General features: G+C 47.6%; 1 protein-coding gene across 1 annotated transcript in view; it reads right to left on the minus strand.

Moving 5' to 3' along the window:
- Positions 1–2,901, minus strand: part of LAMC1 (laminin subunit gamma 1) — a 99,068-nt gene extending 96,167 nt beyond the window's left edge. The window contains exon 1 of the mRNA XM_073571332.1: positions 2,186–2,901. Coding sequence (XP_073427433.1) covers positions 2,186–2,549 — 364 coding nt within the window. The 5' untranslated portion in view covers positions 2,550–2,901. The remainder of the gene's footprint in view (positions 1–2,185) is intronic.
- Between the last annotated feature and the right edge of the window lie 11,442 nt (positions 2,902–14,343).

The raw sequence follows: 14,343 nt of genomic DNA on the forward strand, positions 1-14,343 counted from the left end.
AGCCGAACTCGTATACTGGGTATAAAAAGGTTTACAATTCTGCAGAAACTTACAAGGGTACAACAGGTAGTCAGGGAGGAGGCAGTGACTCATGGTAGGGTTGTCAGCTGCCAACTGCATGATGCCAAGGACAGGGTGAAAGCCACAGAGTCAAAAGCATGGAAGTAAGAAAAAAACATTCATGGAGAATACAACAAGACTTGGACATGACATGTAGTGGATAAAAAGAACGGGGGTACAAAGCACAGAGCAGCAGTGAGGAGCCGGGGAAGTGAGGAGGGCAGCGACAGACCACAGGGCTCCATGGCAGGGAGAGAGTACAGCACTGTGCATTGTGGTGTCAACAACAGAGGTTGTGTATGACATGGCCCCAGGATATGGAAAAGGCAGCTCACATGCAATTATCAAGTGTGGAAGGAAACCAGAGAGAATGCGACACCCGGGGCAAGTGCCAGTGACATGGAAGGGAGGAGCGGGCGGTACTATGCATCTAAGGCTACTTTCACACATCATTTTTTTGCCGTCAGGCAGGATCCGGCTTTTTTTTTTAGAAAAAACGGATCCGGCATAAATTTTGGAGAACTGTAGAAACGGATCCGGTTTTTTGCTGGATCCGTCTCTGTTCCTGGCGGCTGGCCAATTGGATCTGAGCATGCGCAGACTTAAAAAAACCGGATCCGGTGGCTGGATCCGTCTTTTTCTGGATCCGGCGCATTCCGGCGCCCATAGACTTTCATTGTAGCAAAAAGCTGGAAGCGCCGGATCCGGCGCTTCCGGCTTTTTCGCCGGAGACAAAAAACGTTACAGTAGCCGTTTTTTCCGGAATGAGACAAGTTGCCGGATCCGGCAAAAAACGGATGAAACGCAATGCCATCCGGCACGATCCGGCGCTAATGCAAGTCAATGGGGAAAAACCGGATCCGGCATTGCATTTTGCCGGATCCGGTTTTACAAAAAAAAGCCGGATCGCGCCTGAAGGCAAAAAACTGATGTGTGGAAGAGGCCTTAGGGAACCTGTCAGCATGTTGTTACATATGGCGGATACTATAGGCGCTTTTACCCCTTTTTTTTTTATAGATATCTGATGTGTCAGGCATGAGAAATCTCGTGTAGAAATCCTGTACACATCAGATTGGAAGTGCACTGGAGGCGTGGCAATGCACTTGGAAGACACAGGCACACTGCAGCGACACGCCCCCGTGCACTTCCAGTCTGATTTGCATAGGACTTCTGCGCTAGATGACTGTCACATCAGATCCTTACAATCAAGGTGTCATTTTTATTGAGGGACAAGTACCCTTATATCCAGACCACCGCTGCCTGTGTGGGAACCTACTGACATGTGTGAACAATCCCAACAGCTGCGGACTAGCTACATGGAAATTGTGCACTGGTTCACATCTGGCAAAAAGAAGACTTTAAAAATTTGCAGAGGGCACGAGACCTTAGGGCATGACGAAGTCACCCATGACAGTAAAATCAGAGCTAGGGGTACAAGCGAGATGACAGCCCCCCATTCACCAGCCAAGACAACAGCCCCCCATTCACCAGCCCTGGCTTACATTGCATTGGGGTAGGCCGGATCTGGGGCATCTTATCTGCCGTGCGCCCTCACCAGACGTCTGCACCAGGCACGTACCGGTCAGAAATTACGCCATTTCTTGGTGTTAATTGCAGTGAATCCGTCGTGCACGCTCGGCCGCGTCCCCTATCAACTGAGCTCCGACCGATTTTCAAATAAAGTAGGCGCAGCTGGCCGATACTGGAGACGGAACTCTCAAACGTTTCTGCGCAACTCAAAAAAATGTGCGACATTTCGAGGAGTTTTATGCCAGAAAATCGGTATGAACTGCTTTCTGACGTCTCATCCGATTCGGCCACACGGCAGACTGGTCGCAAGAGACGGTAACGAAAGGCAAAATTCGGCAGGTTTGGATTTCCCGGTGACAACTTAATAAAACAGACATAAGACTGCGGTCACACTTTGGTCACACGACATTGCGCCCGACAGGTTGCCGTCATGTGACCGTTGGCACACACAGGTCTAAACTGTGAGTCGCGACTTAAGTCCAACAGTGAGGTCACAGGAGGGCAACGGACCCTGCCAGATATATAGACCCCCGGTGGCAGCACAGCTCCCCCCCTGTCACATACACCCCCGGTCGGACACAGTGGCAGAACTCACCCAGGTGCAGGGTCAGGTTGATGGAGTGCGGGTACTGGATGCCGGCCAGCATGGTCTGGCTCTGCCACCAGGTGGTGTCGGCCTGGTTGTTGTAGTCGGTGAGGTAGTCGGCGCCGTGCTGCAGGGAGGGCTGGCCGCTGTCGCACAGGTGGCAGGACTTGGTGACGCCGGTGACCCCGGTCTGGACGCAGTACTCCTCGGGTGGGGAGCCGCAGGTGTTGGTGGCCACTACGGTCACGTTGAAAGCCGCGTTTACAAACTCGGGCATGCAGCGCTGCGGCCGGCCGCCCTCCGCACACTCGTCCATGGCGGCCCGGGCTGCATCCAGCAGGAGCAGCAGGGCGAGGAGCACGGGAGGCCGCATCCTCCGGGGACAGGGACGGCTCTACGCTGCACACAGGGGCTGCTTGCCGGGAAGGGTCGCAGTCAGCCGGGAGGGACGGTGCTGGGAGCCTGCGCTCATAGGTGGCGGCGCTGTCTGCCCGGGACCTGCTGCAACTTCCCAGGAAAGTTTCTCCGCTGCTCAGAGAGGAGGTGAGTGGCCGCCCGGCACGGGGAGAGGAGTGCGGGTGGGTGGTGCAGGGTCCGGCTCCCGGGTGGGCTGATACTCTGTGCTGCGCTCTCCTCTATGGGGCAGGATAGAGGGGCCGGACGAGGACACGGGGTGGGGGCTCTGGGAACGCGGTGCAGCCTGGGAATCGATGTAAATGACTTCCAACGGGATCCCGGCCACTTCGGAACTTTCCGGAAAACTTCGCTCTGCGGGAGACGAACTTCACGGGGGTTCTAGTCACCGGACTGTCCCATGGAGGTTCCCAGAAAGGCAAAAGCACCTCCCCTCATCCGCAGTGGAACATTCCACTAGGTGGCCAGCATGGAGTTACTTGTCATCTGCACTCATTGCCCCACATTTACTATTTGCTATTGTTTGTAAAGTACTTTGTGCAAAACGTTTTTTTTCTCCCCCAAAGAATAATCATGTGCACCATATTGAAAACTTGTGAGGCGAAAGTGATGATTTGCGTAAGCGAATTGCCAGAAATAAGCCACTGCTCCAATTTTATATAAAATAATAATAAAACAGACAATAAATTAATTAACAAGTCCAGGGAGGCGAAAAGATTAGTACTTACCTTCTGGATCGGCTCCGCTTCTCTGTAGTCAGTGCAGCATCCCCTGCTGGTTGGTGGGAATCCTCAGCAGCTGGCGGCATCCTGTGAACACTGCAGCCAATCAGTGGCCGGTGATTGGTTGCAGTTCTCACTTAACACCCCCCCTCATGGTGATCTAGTGGGGGACTGTTATGATTGGGTCACCGAGGAGGAAAGCAAGACCAGGCTAAGCCACAGAAAACCAGAGAGGTTGGTAACTAAGCGGATTGCAGACCCCTGATCCTGTCCACACAACTAGCAGTAGCCGTGGAGCGTCCCTACGATGATCCTAGATGCCTCGATACAACCAGAGAACTAAATAAGCTTAAAGCAAGAAAGGGAAAATCTAAACTGCCCCAGAGCAGACCCCAAAGGAATAGATAGCCCCCAAACATATATTGTCGGTGAGACAAGATGAAAACACAAACGCAGGTAGGAAAATAGGCTGAGCAAACGATGGGGCCCACACTAACTAGACAGGAAAGGAAAGGAAAGACTGTCTGCAATCACGCAAAAAGCCCTGCAAAAAATGCCCAACACGTCTGATAGAAAAATACTGAAGTCACTAGATTTCGCCCACTATATCAGCACTCTGGCATATTCTGAAAGCAGAAGCAAAAAGAGGCCAATCTAATAAGGGACAAAAACAAACTGGCACAAGCAGTAACTTAAGGATGGAAATTCAGCACAGCCCCAGCCGAGGCTGGCTGACCACACAAAACTGAATAGACAAAACCAAATCAAATGTGAACAATAGCAAAAGAACACTTAGCTTGAGCATGCAGGGAATGAACTGGAGACTAAGACCTCAGGAGGCAGGAAAAAATCACCAGCAGGGATAGAGGGAGTCGGCTGTCTTAAATCCAGTCAAAAACTCCAAATGTCCAATCGTCCTCTCATTATCAGGTGGCAGGCCTCTTTTAATTAGATCAGCTCCATTACCTCCTGGAACCACCAGAGGGAGCCCGGAAAGAGAACCCTTGACCCCTCTGCCAATACAACCAGCTCCACCACCTTCACTAGCAACCAGAGGTAGGCCAGAAAGTGAATTCACAACAGTACCCCCCCCTTGAGGAGGGGTCACCGAACAATCATCCACGCCACCAGGCCGATCAGGATGGGCCCGGTGAAAAGCACAAACCAGTCTATCGGCATGAATGTCAGAGGAAGAGACCCAAGAATTATCCTCCTGGCCATAACCCTTCCATTTGACCAAGTACTGGAGTCTCCGTCTAGCCAAACGAGAATCCAATATTTTCTCTACCTCATATTCCACATTGCCTTTAACCAACACAGGGTCAGGAGGTGCCGCCATAGGAACTACTGGCTCCACAAACCTCTTCAACAGAGATTTATGAAACACGTTATGGATCTTAAACGTAACTGGAAGAGCCAATTGAAAAGAAACAGGATTAAGAATCTCCAAAATCTTTTAAGGTCCGATGAATCTTGGCTTGAACTTTGGAGACACAACCTTTATAGGAATATTCTTTGACGACAACCAAACCATATCACCCACTTTAAACCGGGGACCAATGGTCCTATGCCGGTTGGAAAACCATTGGGCTTTTTCCTGAGAGAGGGACAACTTGTCCACCACTTGGTCCCAAATCTGCTGCATTCTCTACCAGTGTCAACACTTGGGCAGGTCCAAGATTCCACTTGCCCTGAAGAAAATCGAGTATGAAACCCAAAGTTACAGAAAAAGGGCGACATCAAAGTGGCAGAACTAGCTCTATTGTTTAGCGCGAATTCGGCTAAGGGCAAAAATGAGACCCAGTCATCCTGATCAGCAGATATAAAACATCTCAAATAGGACTCCAAAGTCTGGTTTGTTCTCTCAGTCTGCCCATTGGTCTGAGGATGAAACGCAGATGAGACCGATAACTGAATTCCCAGATTGGAACAAAAAGTTCTCCAAAATCTGGAAACAAACTGGACTCCTCTGTCCGACACAATGTTCTCAGGAATGCCATGCACCCGAACCACCTGTTGTAAAAACAAGGGCACCAACTCTGAAGAAGATGGCAACTTTGGGAGTGGTACAAGATGGATCATCTTATAAAATCTATCATAAATCACCCAGATAACAGTCATTCTCTGAGAGACAGGAAAATCAGAAATAGAATCCATTGAGATATGGGTCCATGGCCTCTTGGGCACCGGCAGGGGCATCAACAACCCACTAGAACAGGGTTTAGACCGAGAACAAGTCCCACAGGACTGCACAAAATTCCTGACATCACGAGATAAGGCAGGCCACTAAAAAGACTGACTCACCAAATCTCTGGTACCAAAAATACCTGGATGACCAGCCAACGCGGAGCAATGAATTTCAGACATTACTCTCTTCCTCCACTGGTCAGGAACATACAATTTTCTCATAGGGCAACGCTCTAGTTTGTACTCCTGAAATTCCTCCAGGGCACGTCTCTGTCACATGGACCCGTCCTGTGTGACACGACCCGCAGGCCGGTAACTAAAACGACAAGACACAGGGGAAGGGAAAACAGTTACAACGGTGGGCCCTGCGATAGGGAACGGGGAAGTGGAGACCTCCTGCACTCCCCTGAGTCAGTGTCCCTCACACTCCAAACGTTCCCTATACAGGCTCCTCACCTGTCGCCGAGGTGGAACCTGTCAACCTAGCACACCCTGCACCTATCCCTTGCTAGGGAGCTGAGTGGTGCAGGCACTGGCCCCACCGCTGTACTAATACACACCAAGGAAAAATACAAACAGGGAAACACCACTTAGCTTTGCTCTGTTGCTCTTGCTCCCAGCAACAGAGTCCACCACCAGAATGCAGCTTTCCTCCTGAATAGCTGTCACCAAGCTCTGTCAGAGCTGCAAGGAAATCCTCTCTGACTCCTTCCACACCAGGACTCTGACTTAGCTGCCAGGAACTCTCTCTCTCCTTCCTTCACCAGTCTTGGTTGGAAATGAGCAATATCACCAACAGTGATTGCAACACCTGACACTCTTTTACAGCAGAGCCAGAGCAATCACACCTGCTTTATAATCACATGCACTAAAGAAACCAGAGTGCAATGATCCTAATGGCCACCGGGGGCAAAAGTAGAACTGAAACCACCACAGTGCAATGACCCTAATGGCCACCGGGGAGCAAAACTATCTTTAAGCACCACAGCTTAAGGAAAAAAAAAAAGGTTACTAGTGCATTTTATCTGTCATGATCCAGCATGGGTCATGACAGTCTCAAATCGGGCGAGATGGCGGAAAGAACTACCCCACCTACCTCATCTAGAATGGCAGTAGGCTCGGTCACAATAAGAGAATCCGCAAAGAAACTCCTAGAAAGGGCGTCCGCCTTAACATTCTTAGTGCCCGGAAGAAAAGAGATCACAAAATTAAAACGCGTGAAAAACAAGGTCCACCTAGCCTGTCTAGGATTCAAGCGTTTGGCTGATTCAAGATAAATCAAATTCTTGTGGTCGGTGAGGACCACAACTTGATGTCTAGCGCCCTCCAACAAATGTCTCCACTCTTCAAATGCCCATTTCATGGTCAACAATTCCCGATTCCCCACGTCATAGTTACATTCAGATGGGGAGAATTTTCGAGAAAAGAAGGCACAGGGATTCGTTTTAGAAGTCACCGGATCTTTTTGGGACAAAACAGCTCCTGCACCAATCTCAGAAGCATCTACCTCCACCTGAAATGTAAGTGAGACATCAGGTTGCCGCAGAACTGGAGCAGAAGTGAATCTCCGCTTAAGCTCCTGATATGCCAAGACTGCCTCTGGAGACCAATTCACCACACCAGCGCCCTTTTTTGTCAGATCAGTCAGTGGTTTGACAATAGCGGAAAAATTACCTATAAATTTACGATAGAAATAAGCAAAACCCAAAAACTTCTGGAGAGCCTTCAAAGAAGTGGGCTGAACCCAATCATAAATGGCCTGTACCTTGGCCGGGTCCATTTCAATAGCCGATGGAGACAAAATAAATCCCAAAAATGAAATCCTCTGTACACCAAAGAGGCATTACGATCCCTTAACATACAGGGAATTTTCCCTCAAAATCTGGAACACAGTCCGGACATGTTCCACATGAGAATCCCAATCACTGGAAAAGATCAAAATATCATCCAGATAAATCATCAAAAACGTATCCACAAAGTCCCAGAAAATATCGTTCATAAAAGATTGGAAGACAGAAGGGGCATTAGTGAGCCCAAAAGGCATCACCAGGTACTCAAAATGTCCCTCCGGAGTATTAAACGCCGTCTTCCATTCATCCCCGTGCTTGATGCGAATAAGATAATACGCCCCCCTGAGGTCAAGCTTGGTAAACCAGCAGGCAATTTTAACTCTGGAAAATAAATCAGAAATCAGAGGTAACGGGTACTGATATTTAACAGTGATTTTGTTAAGGGAACGATAGATAGTCAATACAAGGCCTTAATGAACCATCTTTCTTAGTCACAAAAAAAACCCCAGCACCTAAGGGTGAAGAGGATGGTCTAATATGACCCTTCTCCAACGACTCCTTGATATAAGATCGCATAGCATCATGTTCGGGTACCGATAAGTTGAAAAGCCGACCCTTGTGAAAGTCATAACTCCTATGAGGAGGCAAAGACGCAGACTTACTCTCACTAAATACATCAGAAAAATCAGCCAAATAATCAGGAATATCATGAGACTGGGGAGAGGTGGAGAAAACAGGAGTGTCACTAAGAACTCACTGACAACCCCAACTCACCACAGACACAGATTTCCAATCCAGAACAGGATTATGAGTTTGCAACCAGGGAAAACCCAGAACAATAGTATCAAGCAAATTGCGCAGCACCAAAAATGTACAATTTTCTTGGTGGTCCGGGGCGACCCGCATTATCACCTGGGTCCAAAACTGGGGTTTATTCTCTGCCAAAGGAGTAGCATCAATACCCCTCAAAGGGATAGGAGTCCGCAGGGGTATCATAGGAAAACCACAACGTTTAGCAAAGTCCAAATCCATCAGATTCAAAGCTGCTCCTGAATCTACAAAAGCCTTAGCGGAAAATGTAGACAAGGAGCAGATCAGAGTAATTGCCAAAGGAACTTAGGTTGTACACTGCCCACAGCAAATGTGTGCGCAAAACGTTTCTCTCCTTTAGGGCAGACAAATAGTATGAGAGGCGTCCCCACAAAAAAACCCACAGCTTATTACGCCTTCTAAACTCCTGACCTTGCGCCCTAGACAAAACCCTATCACATTGCATGGGTTCAGACGTTTGTTCAAAAGGCGGCAACGCCTCTCATGTAGTTTTACGTTCACGTAAACGCCGATCAACTTGAATAGCTAATGACATAGAATCATCAAGACCAGAGGGAACAGGAAATCCCACCATAACATCTTTTACGGCTTCTGATAAACCCTTCCGAAAGAGAGCTGCTAAGGCACCGTCATTCCATGTAGTAAGGACCGCCCACTTTCGTAATTTTTGACAGTATAACTCTGCAGAATCCTGACCGTGGTTCAATGCCAATAGGGTTTTCTCAGCTTGATCAACAGCATTAGGTTCATCATACAACAACCCCAAGGCTTGAAAAAATGCATCCACATTAGTCAGAATAGGATTTCCAGATGTCAGAGAAAAAGCCCAATCCTGAGGATCGCTGCACAGCAAGGAGATGACAATTTTAACCTGCTGCACAGGGCTCCCTGATGAGTTAGGCTTCAAGGCAAGAAATAGTTTACAATTATTCTTAAAATTCAAAAATTTAGACCGATCCCCAGAAAACACATCAGGAGTAGGGATTTTTGGTTCAACAGCTGGTGATTGAGCGAGATAGGCGGAAATTCGCCGCACTTCAGCAGCGAGCTGCTCAACACGATCAGACAATTGCTTAATCTCCATTAAAGAAAAAATCCTCCTACGGCCCCAGAGAAAAAGAGAAAAAAATATTAAAAAAAAAAATTACGACACTTTTTTTTCTACAATTCTCTCCTGCTTTTGAGGAGGAAAGCAAGACCAGGCTAAGCCACAGAAAACCAGAGAGGTTGGTAACTAAGCGGATTGCAGACCCCTGATCCTATCTGCACAACTAGCAGCAGTCGTGGAGCGTGCCTACGATGATTCTAGATGCCTCAACCCAGCCGGAGAACTAAATAAGCCTAAAGCAAGAAAGGGGAATTCTAAACTGCCCCAGAGCAGACCCCAAAGGAATAGATAGCCCCCCAAACATATATTGTCGGTGAGACAAGATGAAAACACAAACGCAGGTAGGAAAATAGGCTGAGCAAACGATGTGGCCCACACTAACTAGACAGGAAAGGAAAGACACTGTCTGCAATCACGCAAAAAAACCTGCAAAAAATGTCCAACACGTCTGATAGAAAAATACTGAAGTCACTAGACTTCGCCCACTATATCAGCACTCTGGCATATTCTGAAAGCAGAGCAAAAAGAGGCCAATCTAATAAGGGACAAAAACAAACTGGCACAAGCAGTAACATAAGGATGGAAATTCAGCACAGCCCCAGCCGGGGCTGGCTGACCACACAAAACTGAATAGACAAAACCAAATCAAATGTGAACAATAGCAAAAGAACACTTAATTTGAGCATGCAGGGACTGAGCTGGAAACTAAGACCTCAGGAGGCAGGAAAAAATCACCAGCAGGGATAGAGGGAGTCGGCTGTCTTAAATCCAGTCAAAAACTCCAGATGTCCAATCGTCCTCATTATCAGGTGGCAGGCCTCTTGTTAATTGGATCAGCTCCATTACCTCCTGTAACCACCAGAGGGAGCCCGGAAAGAGAACCCGCGACCCCTCTGCCAATACAACCAGTTCCACCACCTTCACTAGCAACCAGACGTAGGCCAGAACATGAATTCACAACAGGGGACACAGTGCTGATTACCATGGAGGTAATGGCAAGTTGTTGTTTTTTTTTTCCCCCACCTCTTGGCCCATTGAAAACGGGTTATCAAGGAATGGACAAGGCCTTTAAGGGCTCATACTCACATGCAAGAAACTCGGACAAGTCTCCCACGTCAATACCCGGCACTGCCGCCGACACTCGGATCGGAGCGTTCAGCTGCATAGAAATACAGGCATCCGCACGCTCCGATCCGACTGCCTATGGCAGTGCCAGGAATTGACGTGCGAGACTCATCCGAGTTTCCCGCATGTGAGTATGGCCAGGCTCACATTGCGTTATGCAGACCGTTCAACGCATAGCGTTGACAGTCTGCGTTATCGCTATAGCATGAATGCGATCGCATTAATGCTGTACCGCTAGCCAGATGCTTTATCTGTGCTAGCGGTGATGGAGCCTCAGACGCTGCAGCCCGCGTCGAGGCTCCGTCACTTAATGACGGCACATCGCAAACGCATGCCGCTTTATGGCATGCATCGCGATGCGCCCGACAATGGGGGTCAATGGCAGCGTTAACGGACTGCGTTACACCGTGTTATCCCACGGTGTAACGCAGTCCGTCTAACGGACTGCCTAAATGTAATGTGAACCCAGCGTTATACTGGTGTACAGCCAGGCGGTACATGAAAGATTTTTGTGCTGAAGACCATCTCCTTTTTTTTTCTGCACCAAAAAGTGGAAAAACTTTGATAAATCAGTTACAAATGGTTTAAAGGAGTTTTCCGGGCTGTCATGATTCCCCTGTATTCCCAGTGCAGGTGGGTGGTCATGATGCGATTTTTCACAGAGGAGGAGATCCCATTGGTGCAACCTATGCAGCTGCATTGGGACTCGTAAGTACGGTGTATGGGGGTCACTGCCACCTCAAAAGATGTCTAAGGGTGTGTGCACACGCTGCAGATTCTGCTGCTGAATTTTCAGCGCGGATTTTGCAAAATTCGCAGGTAAATCCGCAGGTCAAAAGACCTGCGGTTTATCTGTGGATTAGCCTGCGGTTTTCCCCTGCGGTTTAACACCTGGACAATGGAGTAGGTGTAAAACCGCTGCGGATTCCGCACAAAGAAGTGACATGCTGCGGTTTTGAAACCGCAGAAAATCCGCGCTGAAAATTCCGCACCGTGTGCACTGCGGTTTTTGTTTTCCATTGATTATAATGGTACTGACCAAAACCGCTGCAGATCCTCAGCAGAATCCGCAGCGTGTGCACACACCCTAACACAGCGCATGTAAGGACCTGAGCCTATTAAGTCCACACCTGACACTGATGAGCTATTGGGCAGCGGGGGGGCCCATATACCGGTTTTGTGTCTGTGTTCACCGCTGGTTGTAGGTGTCAGAAAATACAGAAGAGCCCAGTTCTTTTCTATGCAATCAGACCTGATAGATAAACACAGAAACTTGATGGAGCTGTTATTATATGATGGGATCGGTAATATTCTAGATGTAGCTGTTTTTATTTTGTTTTATGAGAAACAGAGGCACATGCTACCACACAGACTAAGGCCCCAGGCTCATACGGCCACATAGTCACTGTGCCGCCTCTGTGCTCAACGAGCAGCACACTGACCCAATAATAACCCGTGTGCCCGTACACACCAATGATTTTTCACATGGACCAAATCGCAGCATGCACTAATCCAGTCCGATTTATGTCATTGCATGTCACTAACAGGCAGATCGTCTGAGCACATCCAGCTGGTCACTTCTGCAATTTGCGGACATGTCTGGTCTGAATTTTAGTATAATCATGTGAACCTGGCCTTAGGATGTATTCACACTAGCATTGTAGCCACTGTTTGTAACAGCGACTACAATGCTCTGATGTATTATTTTATTTTATGATGGGGAAAAAAATTGCGCTTTCGATAGCTCTATTCTTTCTATCAAATCTGGCTACCCTTCAATTCAATAGGAGGCAGATGTGTAGTAACAAGCCCCGGCCACTAGAAGTAGACAGCCAAGCTGGGCAAGTAAGTACTTCCGGCCAGCTGCCACCGCCGCTGGCAACGATAACAGCTGATTGGAGTGGGTGCCGAGTGCCGGACCCCGGCTGATGAGACGTTGATGCCCTATCCTAAGAATAGGGCATCAATGCAAAAGTAGTGGACAACTTCTTTAAAGGGAACCTGTCATGTAAAAAAAACCCTATTAACCTGCGGATATGCGGTTCATCTGCAGGTTAATAGCGTTTTGAACCTGCCCGTCACGTGCACTGAAAGCCCCAGTGCCGGGAGAAAATGAGTTTTATTACTCCCGGCAGCCAGGCTTTCAGTCATCACTCTGTGCATAGTGATCTGCAGCTGTAACCACACTCCCGGCACTGACTGACACAGCCGGCTCAGCATTAGATTAACCTCATATCTATAGATTAATAGCGTTTTTTTTACGTGACCAGTCCCTTGAAGTGGTAACCCCCTCACTCCACAATATTGTACTACTAGGAGTCAATTCAAATCTTTGCTCTCTGTAGTGTCTTTATTGTGGCATACAGGATCATGAGAAGGGCAACCTCTAAAATGACCATGTGATCTACTAGGGCAAGTAGAAAGGTTTTGTCCAAGATAATGGGGACTTTAAGGCTATATTCACACACAACAGCAATGTCAACGTGACGTCAGCAATGCAGACAACAGATCTGAGGTGCAGACTCGGCACAGGACCCAGGGAGGGTAAGTAAAGAACTTTTTATTTTTTTTTTTTTAACATTTAACAAAGTTTATGGGAAAAACTTTTCTGAAAAGTGTCAACTCCTTGTAAGTGAATTTTTAGCAAGCTGTTTAACCACAGTGTCCCAGGGGCACTACAATTTTTGCCCGCAATCATGTTGGCTATGTGTGAACACAGCCTTAAACACTCTTATTCATGATATAGCTAAATGATAGGCCTTGTTGCGGGGTCTCACTGGTGAGACATTAAATTATTGTTAACATGAGGCAGTATTGTGATCTGCAGTATATTACAATTGCCGCAAATATATATTTTACTAAATCTCATCTAGACAATGCATAAAAATGTGAAAATTGTCCTTAGGCGCAGATTTTAACTTGTGTCAATTTTTTTGCCATGGATTTCACACCTTTCAGTAAATACATAGCAAAATTTGTGACAGATTTTCTCTCGCCACAGACTTCTCAGCAAATCAGTAAGAGAATTTTTCTGTTGCAGTTAGGTCCCATGTGGATGTTTCCTAAAGGCTAAACTACAAATGTGCAACATTCTTGTACCTATCACTCAGCCTAATTGGAATGTGTCATGAAGACCTTGCTATTGAGCCTCCATGTCTGTGGAGAACAGCTGAGCTTTCCTGCTTCTTTGTTGTAGCAATCGGTCGGGGTCTCTAAACCTGGAACCCCACTGTCCAAAACTTCGGACATGCCTCTATCGGGTTCTTATTTAGATTTTTCTTTTTTTAATTTACAGTTTTTGATGACACTTTCTGTTCTACAGAGATCAATTTGTAAGCAGTCAAGTCATTAAAGGGATGGTCCGGGCGCATAGTATTAATGATCTCTATCCTTAAGTCGATGGGAGTCCAACACTCGGCACCTCCAGCAATCAACTGTTATTAGCGCTAGCAGCGACCGTATGTAAAGACTGAATGTGCAGTTCTGCATGATGCTGTAAGGGGGTGAAGCATAAGGCTAAGTTCACACGTACCGGAACTCTTGCGAAAATTACCGCGAGAATTCCGGAATTCCATTCCGCGGGAAAATCGCATTTTAAATTCCCGTGATTTTCCCGTGGAAAAACTTACATTTTGCAAGCGTAATTAGCTTGCAAAATGCTAGCGTTTTCCAAGCGATCTGTAGCATCGCTTGGAGAACTGATTGACAGGTTGGTCACACTCGTCAAACATAGTGTTTGACGAGTGTGACCAACTTTTTACTACTGAGGCCGCCTATGCAGCATCGGTAGTAAAAGATAAAATGCAAAAAAAAAATCAAAAATGGTGTTATTCTTACCTTCCGATGTCCCGCGCAGCCGTTCCCAGTAATCCTTTGCGAAAATGCCCGCGATGACGTCAGTTCTCGCAGGATTGCGACGTCTCGCTGTAATTCGCGATGACGTCGCGCGAATGACCGCGAGACTTCACGATCCCGCGAGAACGGACGCCA

This window comes from Dendrobates tinctorius, unplaced genomic scaffold, assembly GCF_039654945.1.
Source record: "Dendrobates tinctorius isolate UK_male_01 unplaced genomic scaffold, ASM3965494v1 ptg000029l, whole genome shotgun sequence".
In the NCBI taxonomy this organism is placed as follows: domain Eukaryota; kingdom Metazoa; phylum Chordata; class Amphibia; order Anura; family Dendrobatidae; genus Dendrobates; species Dendrobates tinctorius.